Source organism: Corvus kubaryi, unplaced genomic scaffold (assembly GCF_017639235.1).
Source record: "Corvus kubaryi isolate FWS band 111438036 unplaced genomic scaffold, C.kubaryi_AGA036_p1.0 37398, whole genome shotgun sequence".
In the NCBI taxonomy this organism is placed as follows: domain Eukaryota; kingdom Metazoa; phylum Chordata; class Aves; order Passeriformes; family Corvidae; genus Corvus; species Corvus kubaryi.
Window position 1 is genome coordinate 38,840,411 of NW_024581137.1, and position 24,094 is coordinate 38,864,504.

Below are 24,094 nucleotides of genomic sequence, written 5' to 3' on the forward strand. Positions count from 1 at the left end.
CTTAGCAAGGACGTCCCTTCCGGGACTATGCTTGCTAACCTATGACAATTACCTTACAGAGTAGCATTGCTCTAAAACAAATGTAAGCAGGTTAAATCTGAAAATGTGTTGAAACGATTTTTTATGATTATGGGACAGGAACCATGGAAAGCTTTGAGATGCGTTTCAGCCACAGGCTTTACTTTTTCCCTAGTTTACATTCATTCGTTATTTTTCATATTCACGTTATCATTTTGTCTTCCCAGAGACCTTCACGCTGCTGGGAAATGCTTTTGGCGCCCCGTGTGTCTTCCCGTTCATGTACAAGGAGCAGTGGTGGGCGGAGTGCACGGCCGCGGGCCGCACGGACGGCTGGCTCTGGTGCGCCACCACTGCCGACTACGACACGGACCAGCGGTACGGGCTTTGCCCGTCCAGAGGTAAAGAACCTGTTCCCACACAGTTCCCCTCAGCGTTGGCAAGCCGGCATGAGCTGAATGGGATTATCTTTATAATAACCACTCATAACTTACAAGAACGTATTTTAGTATATGATACATTGCCACATCCTGCGGCTCACTATGCAAGGAAATATCGTTGCATGAAGATGTGAAGAGAGTGATTGAAGAGTAGAACAGCGCTCAGTTCCCATTAACTGTGGGGATGTTGTTGAGCAGCACGATAATTTTGAGCTCCTTACTGTTTCCCAGCCAGGATGTGTGCTGTCACTGTTGTACCACCCTTCTCTGAGGATTCCCATTCTGATGGATGTGGGCACAAAAATGAGCACTGTAGGAGGATTGATGTTGAAGTTAATATTTCAATCTTCATGATTCTCATGTGAATATGTTTTTTTACTAAAGTGGAATGTGTCCTTTTATCTGTGTTGTTAAGTCCTGTTCATATTGTCCAGGAAGTAGCCTTTCCATCCCTTTGATATCTGCCTGGCATTTCTCTGCAATTTCAATCACTTTCTTCTATTTTTGTGGTCACTTCCCCCTCTATCTCCCTTTATGGCTTTGTTCTTGTCAGGAGAGCTTTGCATCCATGACATTGAAATCTCCACCTGACACATCTTGTCTTTCCTCTGTATTTCTCCCCATGGCCCCTGTTCAGCATTGTCCTTTATTATTGGAATACCCCTTTACTCCAATTGATTTAAAGTGGACTTTCAGTGTGACACACATCCTTAGTCAACTATGCTTTCCAGGTCCCTGCAAAGATACCTCAGACACTGAGCCCTGAAGGTGAGTGACACAGGGTCATTGAATAATTTTCAGTTTTTGAAAGCTAGTTCAAGCTTTCAGTTCTTTTTATTTTAATTTCATCTTCATACTGACTTTTGGGAATAATCAAATACATGATACAATTTTGTATTGTACTTGATTGAGCATGTATAAATCTTCAACAAGTCAAAGATGCAAAGGTAATCGGAGGAGGAGCACCTCTGCTGTGTGACAGGCGCTTCCAGAGGCTCTTCACAAGGGGATGGGATTTACCCAAGAACCTTTTTGATGCTGAATTCAGGTCTAGTGCTGGTTCTTACAGCTCTCAGTGGGAACTGCTGTCCAGAGAGAGAAGGAGATGTTGTGAAACTTTTTAAATTTTTCACGTGGGATTTCTGCCACAGCACTCCATGCAATGTATTTTCCTATGCAATCACTTCCCTTTCGGTAATTCCTGACTTTTCTCTCTTCATGGAACAGGAGGCAGTATAGGCCAGCTTTACCTGTCAGTTTACCAGCCTTAATTTTGTCCTTCCCCATCTGCTTGTAACATTCTCAGTGGTCTTGAAAGAGCAGCCCAGGTGACATTTAAGGAGATGAGTGAGAACCTGCCACACAGAACAAGAACTGCAATTCAGTTTTCTGTTGGCAAGTTTCTGTGACCTCTGTTGTAATTATTTTCTTCACAGATACAGACAGCACCTGGACTACAGATCTATCAACAAATGTTCACTACCAGATAAACTTTGACTCAGCTCTCACGTGGCACCAAGCCAGGCGGAGCTGTCAGCAGCAAAATGCAGAATTATTGAGTATCACAGACATTCATGAACAAACATACCTTAAAGGTAAGGCAGTAAAGCAAACCCAGGGTTACATTCAGGATCTGTTCAGGCCATCATAACAGCTAGGGATTATTTAGTATGAATTTGGCCATTGCCTTTGGTCCTAAATATGTGTGGGTAAGAAAACAAAATATTTTAGAATTTTCAAATTCATATCAAAATTGCTGTCAAATTTACATAGAATTCAAAGTATTCCAGCATCCTGCAAGTGTCACGGTTTGACTTCATGTTTACAAACCTGAGTTTATATTAAAACACCGTTGATTTTTTTTTTTTTTAAATGGGGGAAAAAATCCTGAAAAGTAAATGAAAGTTTTACTTTTGGTAAAAAGGAAAGTTTTAAAAAAAATTGGGAAAAAAAATTTTCTTTATGCCAAAAGAAAGATGTGTTTTGTTTCAAATGCAGTTTTGACAGCTGATTTTTTCATTCACTTGTCAAACTGAAAAATATCAACTTTACTTATCCATGTATAGCTGAGGGAATGATATGGAAGAAATATTTATTTTTCATTTTAGGGATTAATTCAACTTCCAACAGATTTATTATCATTGTTTATTCTTACACTTTACCAATATTTCTTCCTAAATGTACAGAATTTAGCCTATTCTGCAGAAACAGTTTTATTTTGGATATAATCTGTGGATTATAATATAATATTATATTTGGATATAATCTGTGCCTATTTTTCATTAGTTGATAAAATAAAACAGGGAGTTTCTGTTTGTTTACCTTCTTAGAGTATTCAAAGCTTTGGCATATTTCAATTTGTCAGGTATCTCAGTATCTACAGATATTTGCAGTTAGATATTTCGGAATTGCAAGTCTTCCTAGAGACACTGTTAGTGACCATTGCTAATACAAAAGTGATTTATAAAATAATTTATTTTCTTTTTGTAACTTAGAATTAACAGAAGGTACAGATTCTGCACTTTGGATTGGACTCAACAGACTGGACTTGACTAGTGGATGGGAATGGACTGGAGGCAGCCCTTTTCAGTACTTAAACTGGGCTCCAGGTAGATGTGACTGTGTTTGATTCTGTATTTCTAAAGAGAAAATATACATACCTCAAATACTGCTGTAAATTTCATTATCAGATAAATATTCCATGAGATAAGTATTTTAGCTTTTCTTCCTTTAGCTTTACAAAAACCTTTTTTCTATAGCAATAAAAGACAGAAACCTTCAATGTATTGCAAAAATATTTTAGCTGTGAAAGCAACACTCCTTGTCCCAAAAACATTCAGTCTTCCATTTCTTGACTAGCAACTAAAGTATGAGTTTACAGGTTTGTATCTACTTACCTAACTTACACACTACATTTCATACAGACATTTCCCCTACTAGAGACCTACCTTAGCTCTCGACAAAGCTGGGAAAGACATGACCTCCATCACTTCATCCAGGAGTGGTCTCTCATGTGCATTTTAGACCTCAGAGCTCTGTTTGTCTTTCAGAAAAGTTAATTTTTTTTTTTTTTATCTGTACTTTTCCCAAAGGAAGCCCCTCTCCAGAATCTGGAAAGCTCTGTGCAGTTTTGAATCCTGAAACAAAAGCTAAATGGCAAAACTGGGAATGTGATCAGAAACTTGGCTATATTTGTAAGAAAAGGAACTTTACTTTGGTTCCGTCAGGTACGTTGATATATGTTGATAATTAAAGTAGGAACTGTTATCTGAACCACTCAGCATATTGACAAGGACGAACAGAAGAATTAGAAATAGAAATGATTTCTTGTTTCTCTGATTTCTTTTTACAACTATTGAAACCTTTCTAGTCTGATCTCCTGTTCCACAACATACAGAATGAAACAGATAAAAGCAAAAAAAGTCCAACTAGTCCCTCCTGTCCATGTTTCAGCGGCTATGTCTCCCCTTTAAGTACACACACTGCTAACCATCAAAAGGGAGAACGATCCAAAAACTATTTTTCAGAAGAGGGACATCAGTAAAAATAAGCCCAAGAAAGAAAGATGGAGAATTTAGTGTGGTTCTAAGTCATTCTCCAGGACTTGTGGTTAACCAGCACCCAGATTAGTAAATTCAGGGGTCTCTGCAGAAGTGGTGGAAGATCAAGACTATGAATGATCGACACAGTGAAGTGAGAAAAGATATTTTAAGTGTATGAAGATTTCCCTGTTGGTGTATCCCTATGTATTCTTCTAGCTATAAATCTGTCTTACGACTGTTACTCTATCAATATACTTAATCCTTTAAAAATTCATAAACCTTCTATGTTAGCTGCAGATAATGTCTGATTTCTCCTATCTGACAAATAAATACTAGGTGATACGGAAGCTGATAAAATTAATCAATTACAAAATTAATACATGCGATTAATACATTATGAAATTAATGTATTTGTTCCAGACATTTGACTGATCTTAGAATTTGTATTAGGTATTATTTTAATTGAAAAAGTTTCCTTTTCCAAGTTAAAAATTGCCTGATTTAGAATCACATTTTTGTTTACTATATTTTGTGTTCATCATTTCCTTATGATGAGAATTTCAAAAGAAAATTCTTAGTTTTGAACTTTTGCACAGATTAAGTGGAAATATTTTCAATGTCACGTCCCTTGCACGGCAACTGAACTCCTCTAAAGCCTTGGTACGTGTTCCTAGGTGACACTGGGCCTGTAACTTGCCCAGATGGATGGGTGCCGTATGTAGATCACTGCTATAAGATCTTCAGGGACAGCAAAGGATGGGAAGGAGCTTTGACCTCTTGTCAGAAGGAAGGGAGTCACTTGGCCAGCATCCAAAGCCTTGAGGAGCACAGCTTCGTGGTGTCGGAGCTTGGGTACAGTGAGTATTTCCAGGGGGTCTCTTGCCATTGTCTGTGTGGAAAACCAGACATCTGAATTGAGAGTTCCTCCTGAGCTCTGGATGTTGTCAAAACTCTGATTTTACTTACTGCCAAAATAATTGATTTAGGACTGGGGGGCTGGGCTTAGGGGCTTTCTCATTTTTTTCATTTTGTTAAAAGAAGCTTAAAAAATTCACGCTTCAAGTTACACAAAACCAGTATTTTAAAATTTGACTGGTGCAACGGAACTAAAAAGTAACTACTCAGAGTTCTATCATAAAATCATGGTGTATCAGCATTAGGCTGGTAATTCACACCCACTCTTATGAGGAAGAAGAGCAAAATTTTTTCATTCGGTGCAAAAATTTCCTTACAGCCTAATTTTCCAAAGCATACAGTCTTTATTTTAATATCTATATGAAAATATTAATTTATGAAACGATCATAAAACACACTAAATAATTTTATGCTTCATAAATTTGTGAAAGGAGTTACATCTCCAAAGCTTGGTTGTGCTGTGAAAAGGGGGGGTGCCGTAAGAGGTCTAATCTCTGTTTCCATCTTTAGAGCCAACAGACAAGCTGTGGATTGGGCTGAATGACCATAAGGTTCAAATGTATTTTGAATGGAGTGATGGTACCCCAGTGACATACACAAAATGGCACCTGGGAGAGCCATCCACCACAAACAACAGGCCAGAAGATTGTGTCCTGATCAAAGGCCAGGTGACATTACTCAATACATATTGTATTTCCATATTGAAACTAACTATTTAATCAAAGAATAAAATGCTCTGTTATTTCAGCAAATGGCTAAGGCCAGAAAAATGGAGGTCGGGAAAAGAAAGAGACCGAATGTGACCTTTAAAAAAAAAGAAAGCATTACTGCATCACTGGTGAAATTTTCTCTTTAAGCACATCTGAAAGTCACAAATGAAATTATTAGGGCTATGAAACAGGTCTCTGAAGGTATTTTGAGTACATTCTCTCCTTTTCCTCTGGTAGTAATGATGGTATACGGGGATCTCTGATTCCTGCTGGCTCCTTTTTGCCTGCTCATTTGCCATCCTATAGCACAACTGCCTGTGAAGGGCCCTGCTCGAGAGGTCAGGGAGCAGCTCCATGTACCCTTCTCCCTTCTTACCACTGCCAGCTGTGGCTGTGCTGCTATAGCCAAGTCTACTATTTCACTGAATGTGAGAAGATTTGGTTTTGTTATCATGCAGGATAACATGATTGGATAAGGAAAAAAAATTCCATTTCAAAGTAAAAGGAGAAAGAAAATGAATCATTTTCATTATAAAGAAAGACATTATTTATCTTCTTTAGATTATTCATCTTTAATTTCTTTTTATTTCAAACTTTTTCCTGACACAGAATGGCTATTGGGCCGACCACATCTGTGAGAAGAAGATTGGCTACATTTGTAAAAGAAAAGCTACATCACAAATAGCTGGAGAAAAAGAAATTACTGAGGCAGGTTGCAAAAAAGTAAGTATGTGAGAAAGGAACGTCAGCTTCTCAGATGAAATAAGTACATTGTCTGAGAAGCAATTAGATTTATTTGAATTATTTGTATTATTTACATGGAAGGGTTTTTGTTTTTATTTAATATGAAGTTTCTCTCTCTCTCAGCTACTCTAAAATCTAGAAAACCATTGACAGAAACCGCTTAGAAGGGATCTGTAATTTCACTGCAAAAAGTTTCTAATTCATAATATTCATGATCACTGGGCTTCATTAATTTTGAAATGGAATACTTCACTAAATACATGATATCACAATTATTTAAAATTTGTATGGAAATCCTAAAACCATGTTACAGGGCTGGAGAAGATATGGAAACTACTGCTATTTTATTGGACATGTTCCAGCAATATTTTCAGAAGCAAACACCACTTGTGAAGGAGAAGAAGGTTACTTAGCCACAGTTGAAAGTAGGTACGATAATGACTTTTTCTTGGCTTTTAAATAGCTGAAGATTGTATCCCATGAAATATTCCTAGAAAAGCTAACACAACACCAAACAGCAAAGTGTTTAAGTAACAGATGAGGTCTTTAGTTGAATAACAAAAAAGTCTTACTTTTTTTTGCTGTTTATATGGAGTCAGAATCCTACGGTAAGGTCTTCTCCCCCAGCTTGAAGCAGGGAATAGGAGAAAAAATTTTGTCATCACATTAGACAAGTAGGATTTGGGTAAACGTCTTCGTTTTAATTTGCATCTCTATGATCCCTTTTACAGATATGAACAAGCCTATCTGACCAGCCTTGTTGGGCTGAGGCCTGAAAAATATTTCTGGCTTGGCCTCTCTGATATGCAGGATCAAGGCACTTTCAGCTGGGCCAATGGTGAAGCTGTCTCTTTCACACACTGGGATGCGGGAATGCCTGGTAGGTGCTGTGATGGGAGATGGTGGGTGCTCTGAAATTGTGGTCCCTATTTGGGTTTGCTTGGTCAATGTCCTCTGAATTTTATGTTTTAAACTTTTGGTATATTCTACAAGCCCTGTCAGTTTTCAAATCCTGTATTTTAGTTTCAAAGGGAAACGTTTGAACTGCAATTTTATATTAGGACATCTGGTATATTTATCCATAAGATTAACTTTTTCCCCATCTTCACAGGGAGATAACAGGAGTTACAAACAGGTCCTGAGACTATTTCATACTTGTCCCTCTATTGAAAAAGTTAGCCTGGGAGAAGAGTTTAAAACAGAGCAACTGTAATATGGATTTTAAGTTAGAATTACAAACTCAAAGTATCAAAAATTACTGTGCCACTATTATTTTTTATGCGTGATACTAAGAAAACTGCATTCATGGGCTCATACTGTACAGAAGCACAGAAAACAAAATTTCATAATGCCATGAGGAAATCTGCTCTCCCTGAGATATACTATGCTCCTCATAGTGATCATTTGTCTGAAAATTTTATTGAAAACCTCCAGTGAGGTTATAAAATACAAAATAAAAATAATAAAAAAATTACAAAAGACAAAGACTAGTAAAACCTTAGCAAATGCCATAAGAAGAAAGCTTGCCAGGGAGTCTGTGGTGCCAGCAGATGATCAGAGTATGAAGAAAGCACTCAGAGGTCATGTTAAGGAATCTTCCTTAACATCCAGGTGCCACTCTGGAGTCACACTCACACCACATGAGCTGGGACCAAGGTCCCTTCCCAGCTACACCCCCCACACTCACACAGTCAGACAAGGTTTCCTTACCAGCTTGAACCCAGGTTTCCCCAGATTTTTTGATCCCTAAAATAATTCAATCATGGTGCAATAATAAAACAGCAGCTTGAGCTGGGTGCCTCCAAGGAGGGTCCATGAACAAAGGAAACTCTGGGGTTTTTTACCCTTACAGTCTACATGCACTAAGACTAGGTCCTTGGCTCTGTCTGTGTCTTTGGGTGTCCTCTCACCTGGCTGAGCCACTGGTGCCTGTGCCCTTTGCTATGCAAAGTATCAGTGCCAGTTCACAGCCCTCTGCCTTGGCTCCCACCACCCACAGCTCAATCTCTAGCTGGCACTGCAGCTTGCAAACCAAACTACCTGCAGCAAATGCACTCCTCAACAGTCAGGCTGGAACAGTAAAGAAAAATCTGTTTCCTTGCATCTGTGTTCACTGAGAAGAAAATGGACTTTTGTGCTGGAAAGCTTTGTGAGGGTATCTATTGTGGAAGAATCTATTTCAAGAGTAAATATCAAGAAAATAGACTATGAAGTAAATTGATGGCATGAAGTCAGGACTAAGCATGGCTGCAAAAGTATCCAGGAGCTGTTAAGGTTACATGAAGTGAACTCTTCTCTTTAAAGTGTAACTTCCTCCTAAAGCTGCCTTGACATCTAAGCTTTTCAAAAAGACAAATTGGGTGCCAACATTTAAAATGGTTCCAGGGAGATAGGGGAAATATAGATGAATGAGTCATTACTAAATTAGCTGAATCTCTAATAAAGAAGATATAGTGGGAAAGATATATAAAATCACTTCTGGAAAGGGAGGTTATGCTTATAGATCTCCCAGAGCTCCCCACAGAAGGCAAAAGCATATGAATGAGGGAATTCTATTAAGTGTGGTCTATCTCAATTACTGAAAGACTTTCAGCTAACCTGACCTAACACAGAAAAGCTCTTACACGAATAAAAGTATTGATCAAAAGCCACTGAATGGAAGGTGAATTTTTTATTAGGGGGGGCTATTTTTTACTGGGGAACTGTGTCCCATAATGACCTGTGCCAGAGCCCATGCTGTTCAATATATTTGCAGACTATTTGGAAAAGGTGAAATAGTGAGATGACAAAATTTGCTGATGGTAGTAAATTATTTCTGGTAGCAAAGATGTGCCTGTGAGAAAACTCAGGATGGTATCAGGAGAATAAGTGACTGAGCATGATCAGTAAAACAGCAGGTGAACTTTGATGCAGGTAAAGGATGTTCTTAGGAAAAACCATGTCTTGAATTGGCATAAAATGGTGGATTTATAGCTGATAATTTCATTTCTGTTCTTGGCATGATGGTAAACAGGTCCATTAAAACATCGGGTCTGTGCCAAACAAAAAAAATCCCAAAATGTTAAAAATACTTAGAAAATTAAGAAAGAGCACAAATAATCCATTGAATAAGCCCATTTTGTGCATTTGACTGCATCTTGTGGGATGTAGGCAGCTCTGTTTCCTCTGAGAGAACCATCTAAAATTACAGCAAACATCATGGGATAAGTTTTGGGCTGAAACTGTCTGGGTTTGCACACCCGCCCTCATATGCACCAGTGGGGTCGTTTCCATCTATGTGAAAAAACACTATTGACCAAGGTAATGCTGTCTCATGTAAAACAGGCTTAACATAAATAGGAATGAGATTCTCACTTGAAAACATAAGATTTCACTTTAAGAAACTCTCACCCTACTTTCTACCCAAAAAATTAATTATGCAGGACATTCAAAAACAAAGGAAAAATAAAGTAAGATTCTAATTGGATCATGACCTCCTCAAACAGAAAATACTACTCTGCCTGTATGAAAAACACCTAAAATATAAATTTGCTGTTCAAATGTTATTGCAGGGCAAAAAGTGAGTGATTTAAAAAAAGAATTAAATAATTCACACTTTATAAAATATCCAGCATGGTTTTTTTGGTTTTTTTTCTCATAAGGAAATAAACCAGGATGTGTAGCCATGAGAACTGGGACTGCAGCTGGATTATGGGATGTTCTTGACTGTGAGATAAAGCAAAAATATATTTGCAAGCAGTGGGCAAAGGGTGCAACAGTTCCACCTATTCCAACTACTGCTCTGGTCCCTGCATGTCCTGAAGGTTGGGTATCAAACCGCCATAGAAGTTCCTGTTTTAAAGTAAGTGCCTAAATAGTTAAAAGAAGCAGCTTGGTCTGGGGTAAGAAAATAAACAAGAAAAAAAGAAAAAGGAACTGACATCTTCGTTTTGCAATATCTGAGATTGGAATAGAGCAAAGAACAAAACCCCAAAAATTCTTCTCAGGAAATTATCCATGAGAGGGGATAAACTAAGGAAGAAAGATGAGGTTGAAGGGAGGGAAGGGAAGGGAGGGGGGAAGGGCACAGGAAAGAAAATGAGAAAGTTTGTACTCCAGGGGTTGAATGAACTGGAGCAGGAAATGGAAGAAGAGGAACATAAACATCAAGGCCCCAGAAAAACATAAAGAAAAGAGAAAAAAAGAAAAACCAGAAACAACTTCATGTTGAAATATTAAAAGGAAAATGTCAAAATTCTGTATTAAACAGCAGAAGCAGCAAAGCTGGTTTGTTGGTGCTGCTCTTTATGTCTGTTGTGCAAAGATGTGGTATTTGTCTGAGATGTGTGAGAGTTCAGGGAACAAATAGGGAAACAGTGAAGTATAGTCTCCAGCAGCACAATTCCTAAGGGTGGGCCTTGCTAAAATACGCATATTACCCCACAAAATAAAGGATAAAAAATCACATTCTTTAATTATTGTAACATGTATATAATATGTTTTAAGATAATTTCTCCATAGTGTTTTTGCAGATCAAAAATTAGAAAGAAATCATGGTTTGAAGCTCTAGATTTTTGCAGACAAATAGGAGGGGATCTGGTCGCCATTAACACTAAGGAGGAGATACCATTAGTAAACCAAGCAATGAGGTTGGTATTTGATGTGTGTTTATCTTACCAGATTTAAAAGACTTTTCATATGAACTATTATGAATGATCTTACATGATTTCTGAAAAGCGTGGATTCCTCAAAAGTGAAAAGACCTGTGATAGTTCGAAATTTATCTATTCAGTAGAGCAGCAACAACTGTTTTTAACATTTTCATGGAAAAAAAAGAGTGACGTGTGTTGAGAAAAATTTTAAAAAACCTCCACCAGTACCATGATTACTAGATACAATTTAGAAACACATGAGATTAGCGGTATTTCTACAAGGGTAGAAAACATGATCAATGTATCTACTGTTGAAGTAGATATGTATCTACCCTGCAGTGGTCAGTGCTGAAACCACTTTTTGAATCTGTGAAGGTTTTCCCTAAGTAAATAGTACATTAGGGAAATACATGATCAATACTACTAATAAGCCTGATAACTAAGCTATTGACACTGAACCACAGAAATATTACACATTTCTATGAAGAACATATGTATGCACTTCACCGAAGGTAATAGGGAAATTTGCAACTTCACTGCTTTTACAATGTGCTCTAGAAAGTTCAACAATGTATTTCTGGATGTTTTTTGTGTTGATGTTTACACACTGCTCTGTCCTGCAATTTCTTTTAGTGACACTCACTGTATGTTTGAAACATTTTGGCTTGGAATATTTTCCTTGAATCCAGATGAAGGATTTTCCTGGAGTGATGGCTCTCCAGTGAGTATTTTAATTTTTCATCATATTTGTTTGCTTAAGATACTTTGGCATTTGTACATATACTGTCTGGCTTTTTACAGTTATCCTCATCAAGAAAACATGGATCCTGCAAACTAATCTGTGATCCATCTGCTAATCTGTATTGTCATGATTAATATCATAGCTAAACTTTTGAATGCATGGAAATTCTCTGTATCTCATCAGAATCTGTAGCTTTTTGTGTAATTTATTTTCTCTTCCAATAAGATAATATTTACACCTAATGTCAAAACATAAAATTCATTATACTGCATCACGTATCCTGTCTCAGTAGCCATAAACTTCTTAAGAGCTAATCAAACAGCAAGCATGTTTCCCAGTATACTCCTGCATCCCCCAGTAAGTGTGGTCATAAAATTTTAATTTATTTATTTCCTTGAATTTATCCAGTCATCTCTTGAGCCCATGCAAATATCTACAACTGTGAAAAACATTTCTGTGGGATCTACTTTTATTACCCTCCATTTACTACTACTCCCTATTCTTTCATATTTTTTTTAACACAAGAAAGGACCTCTTCCCTTATCTTATTCACATAACTTTCCATAAAAGTTTCAGAAGGTGTCATTACCAAGAATTCTTGACAATAATAAGTAGGTTGTACCACATGGGTCTCCCTTTCCATTTGGATGTCAGTTTCATCAGAGGTAACTCCTCTAGATTTGCAGGACATGACTTCCCTCCCAACAGTCACACTCCCATCCTCATTAACCACAGGGAAGGGAAGAAGGGAATGAGGAATTGATGCATGATATGGTCGCTGCCACCAGACAGATGTCAGACAATGTAATTTTGAACCAGGTCAGACATGGAGTGAAAAGTAGCCTGTCTGCACATGATTAGCATGAGTGATATGTGGGTAAAATTCATAGCTAGGTGAAGTTCATTAGAAACAGTCCATTCGCCTGTTTCTCTTCTGTCTGTGTCTATGGCTTAGGGCACAAACAAGAGGAAAAGCCCCCTGTGGCAAGACAGCCATGTCTGAACACTGACATCATTGCCCCACTCTAAAATCCTTACACCTATTGCTTTCCCTGCATTTCCAACTCTTTTTAGCTAAAACCAGGATTTCTGAGACAAAAGCAATTAATTTATGTTTTCTAATGGAAAGTACAGCTACTGAAACAGATAAAAAGGGTAACAAAGATGATTTCTTCTATAGGTTAGGTACACAAACTGGGATGATAGTCCAAGGAATTCAGGACAACGCAAGTTTTGTGGCTCACTCAATGGTGCAAGACTTTCTGGACTGTGGTCTCTTTCAGTCTGTCAAGAACAGCATAACTGGGTTTGCCAAATAAAACAAGGTAGATTTCTTCTTCTCTTTTCGCAAGAAAATTTAAAAACTTTAATAAGTAGTTGCTTTCTAAGTTAAGTTGCTGGAGAAAGAGACAAAATTTTGAAGAACTACTTTTTCCAAATGGAGGTCAAGAGTACTGAGAAACTTATTATAGGCTGAGATTTTTCAATTATGGATGATAAGAATAAATAGATTTATTTGACATAAATTAGGGTGTATAAATAATCCATATATTTTCAAGATTACAAAATTTTTTAATACTAAGAATCTTTTGCTTTTATTTTTGTAATGTTGGAGGTAAGGATTTGTAAGGGTGTGTATTTTATTTCTTACAATACTGGTTTTTATGTTAACACAGGCGAAGCCAAAAATCAGGTATTACGTCTTTGTCAGATTTGTTGGCACTTCAAGTTTTCCTGTAGAATTATTCAGGATTCAACTGCTTTTGAAAAAGCAATGATTCACAGCAGTGCCATTTCTTTTTCTATCCCAACCAGAAATAACTCAGTCAGTATAGGTGTATATATACATACACACATACATAGAGTTGTATTTCCATTTGCTTACGAATATTACTCAGAGAGTTTTTTAATAGAGCTAAAATAAATCTAGTGGAAATTTTCTCCCTTTTGATGAACATACCCCCAGGTGAATTATGGAATGTCTACTGATGGATCAGTAAAGGAGCTGCATGCCAAAGTTTAAAGTGTTTCAGATAAATCTACTGTGACTTACTGGCTGGAAGAGCAATTTTCCCTTGCCTTGCTCTGTGCAGGAATGTGATTCAGCTAAAGCTATGGCTTTTGCTGATGTGAAGCACTGCTTATGATACAAAGTTAAAGTAGATGACCTTGCATATTGAACCATGTGAAGCTGAACTGTGTGGCTAAGCCCACTTTCTAGTCAATAGCCAAAGGGATGGAGAATCCTGCTCTGCTCCTCACTCTTCTTGCAGTCAGTCACAAGCTACATCATAAAGCACTCTACAGAGATGCATCATGCCTCCTATTTTCTTCTTTTGCAGGAGCCTCATTAAAACCTATACCAATTGACACATATGGTAGGTCTTTGAATACATTCTTATTATTCATAATTTTTTCCTAAAATTGTTATTCTAAAATAAGCTTTTGTGTTCTACACATACAGAATTTAAGGCTACCTTATTTATCTTCCAGAATATAAAACCACTGCGGATGGATGGGTCATATATAAAGATAAACTCTACTATTTCAGCGATGAACAGGTCTCCATGGAAAAAGCCCAAGAGATTTGCAGGAAGAATTCTGCAGACCTAGCTGTTGTTAATAGTAACAGTGAGAGAAGGTTCCTAAAGAGAGTATTAAAAGAAAATGTAAGAATCATTGTAAATAGACAGCCTAAAGTAGAAATGATTTTGACAATCTGCTTGCAAAACTTGAGTTGTCTCAGAAGGAGACCCATCAGCATTTTCACTAATGAAATATCCCCCAATGCGCCCTTTGATCCCATGGGATTGAGCCTCTCCTGCTCCGTGCCAGCTGTGCTGATGGAGTTGACGGGAGGGGCAATGTGGGGAGGTACCAACTCTCTTGGGAAGCAGCTGGTCTTTAAGGGAGATTGAAAAGGAGTACCAGTTTCTGACTCTAAATCTGCTTCTTTTCTACTCCATCCCAAGGGCCTTCAGCGCTGCAGGACGGCTCTGATGTCCCAGATAAAAACCTGACTTCTGTGCCTGGGCATATAAATACATTGCTGGGCTTAACTGCAAGCAGGTGCTTTACTGCTGTGGACTTTAGTGGCTGCTCTGTGAACCTAATCAATGGTGTATCAATTTCTGCTTGTTTCAAAGACTTATATTTTAAATTAAAATTATGTCTTTCTGCCTTAGGAGAGCTTTGGGAGTAGGCCAGCAGGATACTTCATTGGTCTAAGAGTGAGCCTTGATAAAACGTTCAGGTAAGTTAAGATGATCAGTGCAGCTCTTAACATGTAGAAACAAATTCAATACTTTATGTAGCTGGAGGTACTGAATATGTTCTCTTCAAGGTCTGAAGGCTGTTCCACATACCGTGTACAGAGCAGAATGTGATAGTCCTAGAATATTCTAAAGTCCAATAGTTTTCCCCAAAAATAAATAGTAAAAGAATATGTTTTCCTTGAGTAAGCACTTAGCCAAATAAAGGCTTGGCAGATCTACTCTCCATACACACTTTCTCAAGTTTCTTTCAGAGATTTGCCCCATAAATTGGAGTGATGCTCCACCATGCTGAATTTTATACCTATAAACATAAACACACACACTTAAAACATGCCCTGTCTCACAGGGTTTGTCTTTCTAATGCTTTTTATCTATATAAAATACCTTCAGAGGGGTTCTCCAGAATTAGGAAGACACAGGTAATAAGTACAAAAGGCAGTCTCTGCAAACTCCTATTCCAGGAGAAAAGTCAGCAGAAATTCACAGTACAGAAACATTAACAAGTATTCTGAAAAGACCAACGCACAAATCAACTCAAAACTAAACTAAGAGATACTGAAGAGCGTGATACACTGCTTACCTTCCTACCTGCTAGTTAGGACGTGTCTGGGAGGTGAAAAAAGGTGCTTCTGAGGTTGATCTGGAAAAGGTTAGAGGAGATTTGAATTTAACCTTTCTATTTTAATGCCACTGTTAAATGCATGTAAATCATTTACCTTGAGAAGGACAGAAGAGGAGTGGGGAGAGACAAGTTGATAATGACTGAGTCAGGAGATGATTCTAACCTCCTCATTTAGGAGAAAAATTAGGGACATAGAGCATTCCATGGGTCCAGTGAGAATCTCCTTTATTTAGATCAGTTGTATCAGCAGCAGCAAGAGATAGAGAGTGGTGATTTTTTTTCCCACTTCAGGTTTACTGACCTAAATTCTGAAATACTGATTAAAATGTGGAGACAACCTCTTCTTCCTTCAATAGCAATATATGAAAGTAAAAAGCATGTATACATGGACAGGAAAATTTCAGTTTTGGTACTTCAGGAAGGATGGTTTTAAAGCTGACAGAATGTCCTCTAGTTTAGACAAAAATAGACCACCTTTCATAGAGCAGGGTAAAATCCACAGAAAAGTACTTTCATTCTTGTTTTCATCTGTGAAAACATCAGGAATGCTCAGAGAAGCATAATATTAACTAGAAATACAATAGTTATTGTAATAAGATAAAATTTTAATATTCTCTGTATTATGTATTATGACTAACTGATTTTGATTTCTCTTATTAATTGTCGTCAAACCAATCCTGGCCATTAACCAAAAAATATGCTTGGTATTTTCTTTTTCTATTTTGCAACCAGAAATATTTTACAGAAAATTCTTCAAATTAGAATAATCAAGTAAAGAATGGAAAATCTCAGACAGTCCCTCCTGTTATTGCCAGTTCTCATTAATTCTCACAGACATTCTTAATTGTGAGGTGTTCATTAAGACTATCATGTCACAACTGAAGGTATTAATTAATAACTACTTATATATCTCTTCTTTAAGCTGGATGGATGGAACTCCAGTAACCTATGTGGCCTGGGCTCCTAATGAACCAAACTTTGCAAATAATGAGGAAAATTGTGTGGTAATGCTGTCAGAGCATGGTAAGTAGCAATGTAAAACTATTAGATTTTATTTGTCTCTGCTCGGATTGTAACCAATGCTGTCAAACTGCTGCTGCCAACTGTCACACAATCTTTGGTAGCTGTTTTCTGCAGTTTCTTTCCAATGACAAACCTATGCAATGCTGTAACTCTTCCCAGTCATGGGACCACCAGCCATGGAAGAGCCTGTGTCCTTGGAATGGGGAGATTTCAGTACCATGTGTAATTTTAAAAGCAGATGTTTTTTTCTGGATTTCTAAGATTGATATTGCACCTTTTTACAGGGCTTTTCACTACTTCTTTCAGTAAAAAGTTGAATGGTCTGTCTTCTCTCCCATGAACTTAAGAAAACATTTATAGCAGCTACAGGAAATGGGATTTGAAGGCACAAGTCAATGAGGAAAGAAAAAAATACATCTAATGTCCTAAGACATGTTTACAAGTACACTGAAATGCAAATTTCTTGCAAATCCTAGAGCTCTATTTCCTCTTGGTTCTATTTCTGTAACTTAACTGAGGCTAATGGGAATTTAGTATATATGTACTGATCTCTCAATTTACGTTTTACAAAGAATTCATGCAGTATGTTTGAACACTGTATTGTGTCATTAGATTGATCTAGTATTTCCTATCTCATCCATTTCTGATCCATTTTCTTTCAAATTTGCTTACTGGTGTGTTTCCCCTGCTGCCTGCAATTTGATGGTGCCAGAGCTCAAAAAAGCCATAATCAGGTTTGTTTTAAACCAAAACACAGACGCTGTGGAGAGAGCCCTGAACGAGGAGCAAATGGGTCAGGGAGCTCAAATTAACTACAAGGGGCTACAGTGGTGTTACTATCGGAGTTTATTTGAAGGTGCCGTGGTTATTTTGCCTTCAGATCAAGCTGCAGCCTGAAATACAAAACAGAAAAAATTGTGTTCATTAAAAAAAAAAGTGATAAATTATTATTACAAATACTATAAAATCTCAACTTGTTTATTTTTTTTTAATTATTTTTAGGCTTGTGGAATGATGTAAACTGTGGTTCTGCCAATAAATTTGTATGTGAAAAACATAACAGTTCTGTTCATTCAACATTTGCTTCTCCATTGCCTCCCAGAGGATGCCCAGAAAGTTGGATGTTTTTTAACAACAAGGTATGTCAACAAATATCCTCAGTAAATTGTGTTAAGCAGAAGAACTGAAAACAAAATCCTGAAAACCTCACTTTTTTTTCGAATATGAAGTAAATCTGGACAGTAATTACTTAGTCAAAATTTGCAGGCTGCATGGCTGAGCTTTTTTTGAGCGGACTATAGGCATTTAACTTTGCAGAGAAATACAATAAAAGTAGATGTGTGCTGAATACATTTCAGAGAGCATAGTTTGTGCAGGCTTAAAATACACTTACTGTTTAAGAAAACCTCTCCTCCTCTCTTCATGTATATTATTTTGTTTAGAAATGCAAATTTTTAATGGTCAATCTTGTAAAAAAGGTGGGAAGATTTAGAAAGAATATATTTGAGCAATTACTTTGGCTTGTACGGGCTTCACAAAGCTTTGAGTTCAGAAAGATGATGCCAAACTACAATTGTTTTGAGTACAGCTTTGCATTCAGACACAGTCTGGAAATCCTCATTGCTGTAACAGAAGAGTTTGTACCAATCTGGAGTTGAAGCTCCATCCCCCAAAGGTTATTTTGTCTACTTTATGTACACTGCACTGTTACTGTATCCTCAGAATGTTAGGTCAGTGTGCCAAAGGATATTTCATACCTTTGGCAGGATGAGCAGTTGTAATCACAGTCATTGGAAGCAAGACAAAGCACACTGGAGATTATTCCCAGCAGATGTGTCACCCAAAGCCACATTTTCTTGGTTTCAAAGGATGCCTCGATTATTGCAGGAAGAAGGCAGATGAAAATGTGAACAGTGATTATGTACTTAACCTCATTCCATTCAGTTTATTTGATACCAGACTCCTGGATTACACCTTGTACAATGAGGGGGGATAAGTGTATGCCTGGGTAGACATACACACTTTCTACTCTTGAGCTCTGTCACTTATTCTAGCCCTGATTTCTTTTTCTGCAGAAAAGTATATCTTAGAGATAATTGGTATTATTCACATACAGTAGTTCCAGTCTTTCCTAGTTTGAAAAAAGTGTTTGATTTGTTTCCAGTGTTTCAAAGTATTTGCTTCCAATGTAGCAAGAAATCTCACGTGGCATTCTGCATGAGATGTTTGTTTCAAATTGGGAGGAAACCTGGCTTCTATACCAAATGAAGAAGTGCAAGGTATGTATATGGGCTCTACTGAAAGAAAAAAAATCTTAATCTCACATTAAAGAAACTGCTATACTCTCCAATATAGAATATGTGATTAACTGATGAAAACTGCTTATTAGCCAGGTCAGTCCATGGTTTATTTTAACTCAAGTGCAAGGCAATAACTAAAATTATTACACATAAGAAATAAATTTTGTTTCTAGTTCTTTCAGTTGCTTTGTTTTCATGAAACTTCCAGTCTGCTTTGAGTGTGGCTGCACAGATCTCTCACACTGACAGAAATCTGTATTTTCTGTCTCTCTCACTGGCAATAGGATTTGCTAAAACTCTGTGTGTGCGTACACAGTGGGTAAGGGATGCTCATTTAAACATCTAGTTATCAGCAGATGGGCTCTGTAGTGGAGAATGTTATCCTTTTATTGTGGCCCCCACTCTTTTTCACTTTTTCCCTCTTTTGGGCAAGTCATGTCATGATGAGCTTTCCTTAATGAGAAATCTTTGCTTCCCTCCAGCTTTTCTCTTCTATCACTTGAAGTATGCCACAACTAATGTTTGGATTGGGATGAATGATATAAACCAAGAGTCCACATTTCTTTGGACAGATGGAAGCACTGTTTCCTACACCAACTGGGTTCATGGTGCACCAGAAAAGAAACAAAGCTACTTTGACTTTTATGAGTATGAAACATTGACAGATGATGCTCTGGAGGTACAGGAAATTTAAGTAACCTGTGTATCTTGGGCAGCTAGATGATCTTCCTGAAAGAAAAGTTACAGCAGCAATAATAGGATCCTGAAACAAGTCCTTTTGTAAGCAGAATGGTGTTTAGCAAATTATCTGATAATGATTCCAAATATACCCAAATGTTTGGCAAAGGTTCTGTAGAAGAAGGATTTTGTGCCTTCCATCTGAACTATTGCAAAAGACCAGTTCTGTAAAAGAAGCTTGGAGAAGCTTATATCGGTTCCTTCCCAAACTGCAATAATGCAAATATTAAAGTTGCAACACCAAACAGAGAGAGGGCATGATAAACCAAAACTAAGGCTCTTGATGCAACAGTAATTTGTTTGTGTATATGTCCCACTCCAGGCTAATGTGTTCCACACTGCTTCACTTATTTCTGATGGTACAAATTGGTACCACCAATGAAATTACTATTTCTCTGCTGAAACTCAATCTCTTTTCCAAAGGTGGTAATTTCTGAGGAAATTATTGGCAGTTAGTCACCCAAGATTTTTAACATCTACCATCACTTAACTTGCTGATGACTATAACTTCTTTGAATCAGCATAAAGGAGAATCTTGGATGAAGTGCTGAAAGACTGTCATGGCCAGTCTTGAAATCAGGGAAGTCATGAAGGAAATATTGGAGCAATCAAACACAAGGAAGTAAACAGAAAATGTTTTGTTGCTACGGGCATCTGATAATGATAACTTGATAATGACTATAAAAAACCCAGCAAAGAGTGTCTGCTTTCTGCAAGAGAGTCTTGCAGAAAGACTAGGGCAGACCAGTGCTTTTAATAATAGTTCTTATATTGTTTTTCTCATTGATGAAAATGTTTTGAAGCAGATCTACATAACTGTAAATCGGAACTGAGAAGATTAATTATAGGTACTTCAGTAATTTCTACAGTCATTAAAGGGTTCTCAATAAAGCTGGTAAAATTGGTTTTAATTGACTTCTTTCAGACCTTAACTGGCACCAGTGGAAACCTGGTTCAAATTTACGGGGTTACTAATAAATACCAGGTCAAGCTGCTTGGCAGAAACCTAGGAAATTTGAACTAATTGCACAGGTGTTCAACGAGCTCCTCTCCTCTCTGCCATCAGGCCTGCACTAGCAGTACAGGAGCTTCAGCTCACCACCTCCTCACTGCCTTTTGTAATGGCTGTGCCTCTTCTCTCCTTCAGACAGACTGTGTCTTCATCATGAAGTCAGATGGGAAGTGGAGAGATGATAGCTGTGACAACAAAAGAGGCTACGTGTGCCAGATGAATTCACGTGAGCTCTGTTCAACCCAGACTCCTAAAGAGAAAGAGTATCTTGGCTAGATAAGCTGAATATATAAACTGAAATTATTTCTTCCTGCTTTGAGTCTCATTCTGAGTCTCTCAGGCTTTCAGAGCTCCCTCAGTGTTAAGCCAGTGCTATGCTTAAAGTATAATTTGTTTCACAGAAATTGCTGAAGAGGAAGGAACCACTATCTTAAATGGGGTTTCATACCTAATCATAATAATACTCAAGAATAATAAATGAAAATGAATTTCTTCCCAGCAAAGTAGGAGGAGTTTAGGCATCCTGTTTAAGTGCAGTATCAATCATGTTCTTGCAGTGATCTTCCCATTCTCCTGGATGTCTCTGAGCAGAGCATTTAATCCACTCACAGTATTTTTACTGAATGCCATGATGTCAATCAGAATGTACAGCTTCTTGGATGTGTTCCTATTGTAGAAGAATATTGTTATTTTTTACACCAAAATAAGTGATAAATAATGACTCTTCTCCTGTAGAATTATAATTATACAAATCCCAGCTGCCCAACCACATAACAGGAGTAGAGAAGGCAAAGCACAGATAACAAAACCATTTTGCCTCAGCTTTATTAAAGTAAAAATTATTCCCTGACCCCTCACTTCAGTCAGGGCCTGCAGCCTGTTCTCTCTCAGCACAGCTAACTTGCTTGTAAGAAGACCCCTCCCTGCAAAGCAAACATACAGTTTTGTGGAGGCATTTTTAATTTGCTTTATCCCAGTTCCAGTTCTTCTGAATACATTTACAATCTCAAGGATGGAAATATACAGTGCCTGACTCAAACATGCAGGCAGCATTCTGGCAGCCCTTACTAACAGGTCAACAGCTTGGAGTCAACAGCAAGTGGTGATCAATTAACATCAGGTATCAAAGTCTCAGGTTGAGACTACAGATTACAACAGTTAATGCCTTAAATGACTTGTCCTAAGTCCTATCCACCACATTTACCTGAAATAAATGTATACTCAGATATTTGGATTTAGTAAAATAATTTATAGCACAGAATCTGAAATATCCAATTTAAGCGTCTTAGTCTGGACCAGTCATTTCTATAGCAAGTATACTCTATTTCAGGACATCCAGGATTTCACTCAGCTTTTATATTAGCATACTTGCTCCATGTTTTGAAAGTTATTTTTGGTGGGTTTTTTTGGGTTTGGGGTTTTGGGCAGTTTTATTTGGTTTTTTTGTGTTTTTGTTTGGTTTGGTTTTGGTTTTTGTTGTTTTGTTTTGTTCATGAGCTTAGAAAAAAATTTTGACTTATTGACTAGGACCTTTTTGACCAATCTTTTATAGCTTCCATACCAGAGATGAGCAATATGTTGTAAATTCATGCATTCAGTTTTTCCTCCACAGTGCCTTCACAGCCTGAAGTACCATCCACAAATCCAGCCTCTGGCTTTACTCATTATGGTGGCAGTAGCTATTCAATCATTTCATCTGAAATGCAATGGAAAGAGGCCAGAAAAAATTGTCAAGACAAATCTGCAGAACTTGCCAGCATTGCAGATGCCTATATCCATTCATTCTTGTGGATCCAGATGCTGACATATGGAAAACCAGTATGGATTGGTCTTAATGGCAATCTGGTAAGTGCTGGATAGACAGGAGGTGCAGGTGCCCAGGGAGCTCTCCTGTTTCAGCAGTCCTCTGGATGGCCAGTTTATAACAGCAGAACAACTCTTTTCTGTATGGCTTCACTGTGTAAATGCACAAAAATCTAGGGGTCCTAGATTCAGTTGAGGATTTTCATCCACCAAATGGAGTGAAGAATAACAGAAAAGGTTATGCAAGAAGGAAAAGATGAAAGCAGGAAGTACTGGAAACAGTAAAAGAAGTCAAGCTGCAGGCTGAGAGTCACAAGCCAGAAAGTACAGCTGTCATGAAGTGACTGTTGGCCATCTGAAAGCCAAATGCCCTGCTGTACTGGGGGATACTTAGAGCTATTATTATATTAATAGAAGTTACTATGAGCATTAGGGAGATATTTCAAGATTTAAGCTGTTTAATGCTTAATGTCAAGTAATCTTTATGCACAAATAGCTCCCAATTTTAATTTAAATAAAGCAGAGCAGGGGGGACAAATTCTCTGTAATTGCTCCTCTTGATATGGGATTTACTAAATGACCTAAGATGGCCTCATCTGACTTTCTCCTCACCATGTTGTAGAAGTTTGTTACTTCAGAAAAACCCTCCGAAAAGCAATGCAGTGTTGAACACTGTTCATGTGTGACTCTTGTGTTAACTCAAATTGCCCAGTGACACTGCTTAGAACAGGCTTAAAAACATGGCTTTTTTTCTGAAGAAATCAAATAGGCATATGATTATATTTACTTTATATTTATGTGACAGAACTTTTTATGTAAAAAAAAATTTAAAAATCTATTAGCAGAATTTCTTTGTTTTCAGACTGGTGGCTATTACAAATGGACCAACAACTGGAAAACCAGATACACAAAATGGGCAGCAGGGGAACCAAAGGAGAACAGTGCTTGTGTTTACCTCGATCTTGATGGTACTTGGAAAACAGCATCTTGTAATGAAAGCTACTTTTCAGTTTGCATGATATCAGATGGTAAGCAAAGGCATGTAACAATTTCAAAGATGCATTCCTAATTCTATGAGTCTGCCTAATCCCAGAGACTTTGCTCTAGCTTGGGCTACCCCTGCAGAGGCCTATGCTTGAGGGTAGCACCTACCTCCCTGCACAAGGTGGATGTTTGCTATTGGATGATGTATGAATTTAGGCACAGGAAAGGCTCTTCTGCAAATCCATCTGGCTGCACTGCTTCCATGGTAAAACTGTTTCCATGCGATGAAGCTCTATCTTCAAGGTATCTCTTACTCTTTACAAGACACGCCCATAAATCACATGAGTCTGTGTGTAATATAAGTCGGTGCTGGGATTGTGCACTGACTGTATGGACGTCAACTGAGGAGTGTCACTGAGCCAAAAATACAGGCAAGAGTTTCACTTCCATCCACTATTGCTAGAGCTACAACTGTAAGAGCTTTGGAAATATAAATGATACTTTAACTCTTTGCAGATACATGCAGAGGCATGTTTGCATCTAGATTTTGTAGAATCGTGCTATTTTCCCTCCTGTATGTTTTAAGGCTGCAAAC

At 37.7% G+C, this 24,094-nt stretch overlaps 1 protein-coding gene across 1 annotated transcript in view; it reads left to right on the forward strand.

The window, feature by feature from the left end:
• LOC121671335 (macrophage mannose receptor 1-like) overlaps positions 1-24,094 on the forward strand; it is a 48,932-nt gene that overhangs the window by 19,623 nt on the left and 5,215 nt on the right. Inside the window, 23 exon segments of the mRNA XM_042042797.1 lie at positions 246-419; positions 1,895-2,053; positions 2,954-3,067; positions 3,551-3,685; positions 4,675-4,857; positions 5,426-5,583; positions 6,235-6,348; positions 6,683-6,798; positions 7,101-7,249; positions 10,011-10,210; positions 10,870-10,997; positions 11,634-11,721; positions 12,923-13,067; positions 14,085-14,120; positions 14,236-14,411; positions 14,928-14,995; positions 16,562-16,662; positions 17,665-17,801; positions 18,827-18,941; positions 19,445-19,641; positions 20,848-20,938; positions 22,325-22,557; positions 23,378-23,543. Coding sequence (XP_041898731.1) covers positions 246-419; positions 1,895-2,053; positions 2,954-3,067; positions 3,551-3,685; positions 4,675-4,857; positions 5,426-5,583; positions 6,235-6,348; positions 6,683-6,798; positions 7,101-7,249; positions 10,011-10,210; positions 10,870-10,997; positions 11,634-11,721; positions 12,923-13,067; positions 14,085-14,120; positions 14,236-14,411; positions 14,928-14,995; positions 16,562-16,662; positions 17,665-17,801; positions 18,827-18,941; positions 19,445-19,641; positions 20,848-20,938; positions 22,325-22,557; positions 23,378-23,543 — 3,183 coding nt within the window.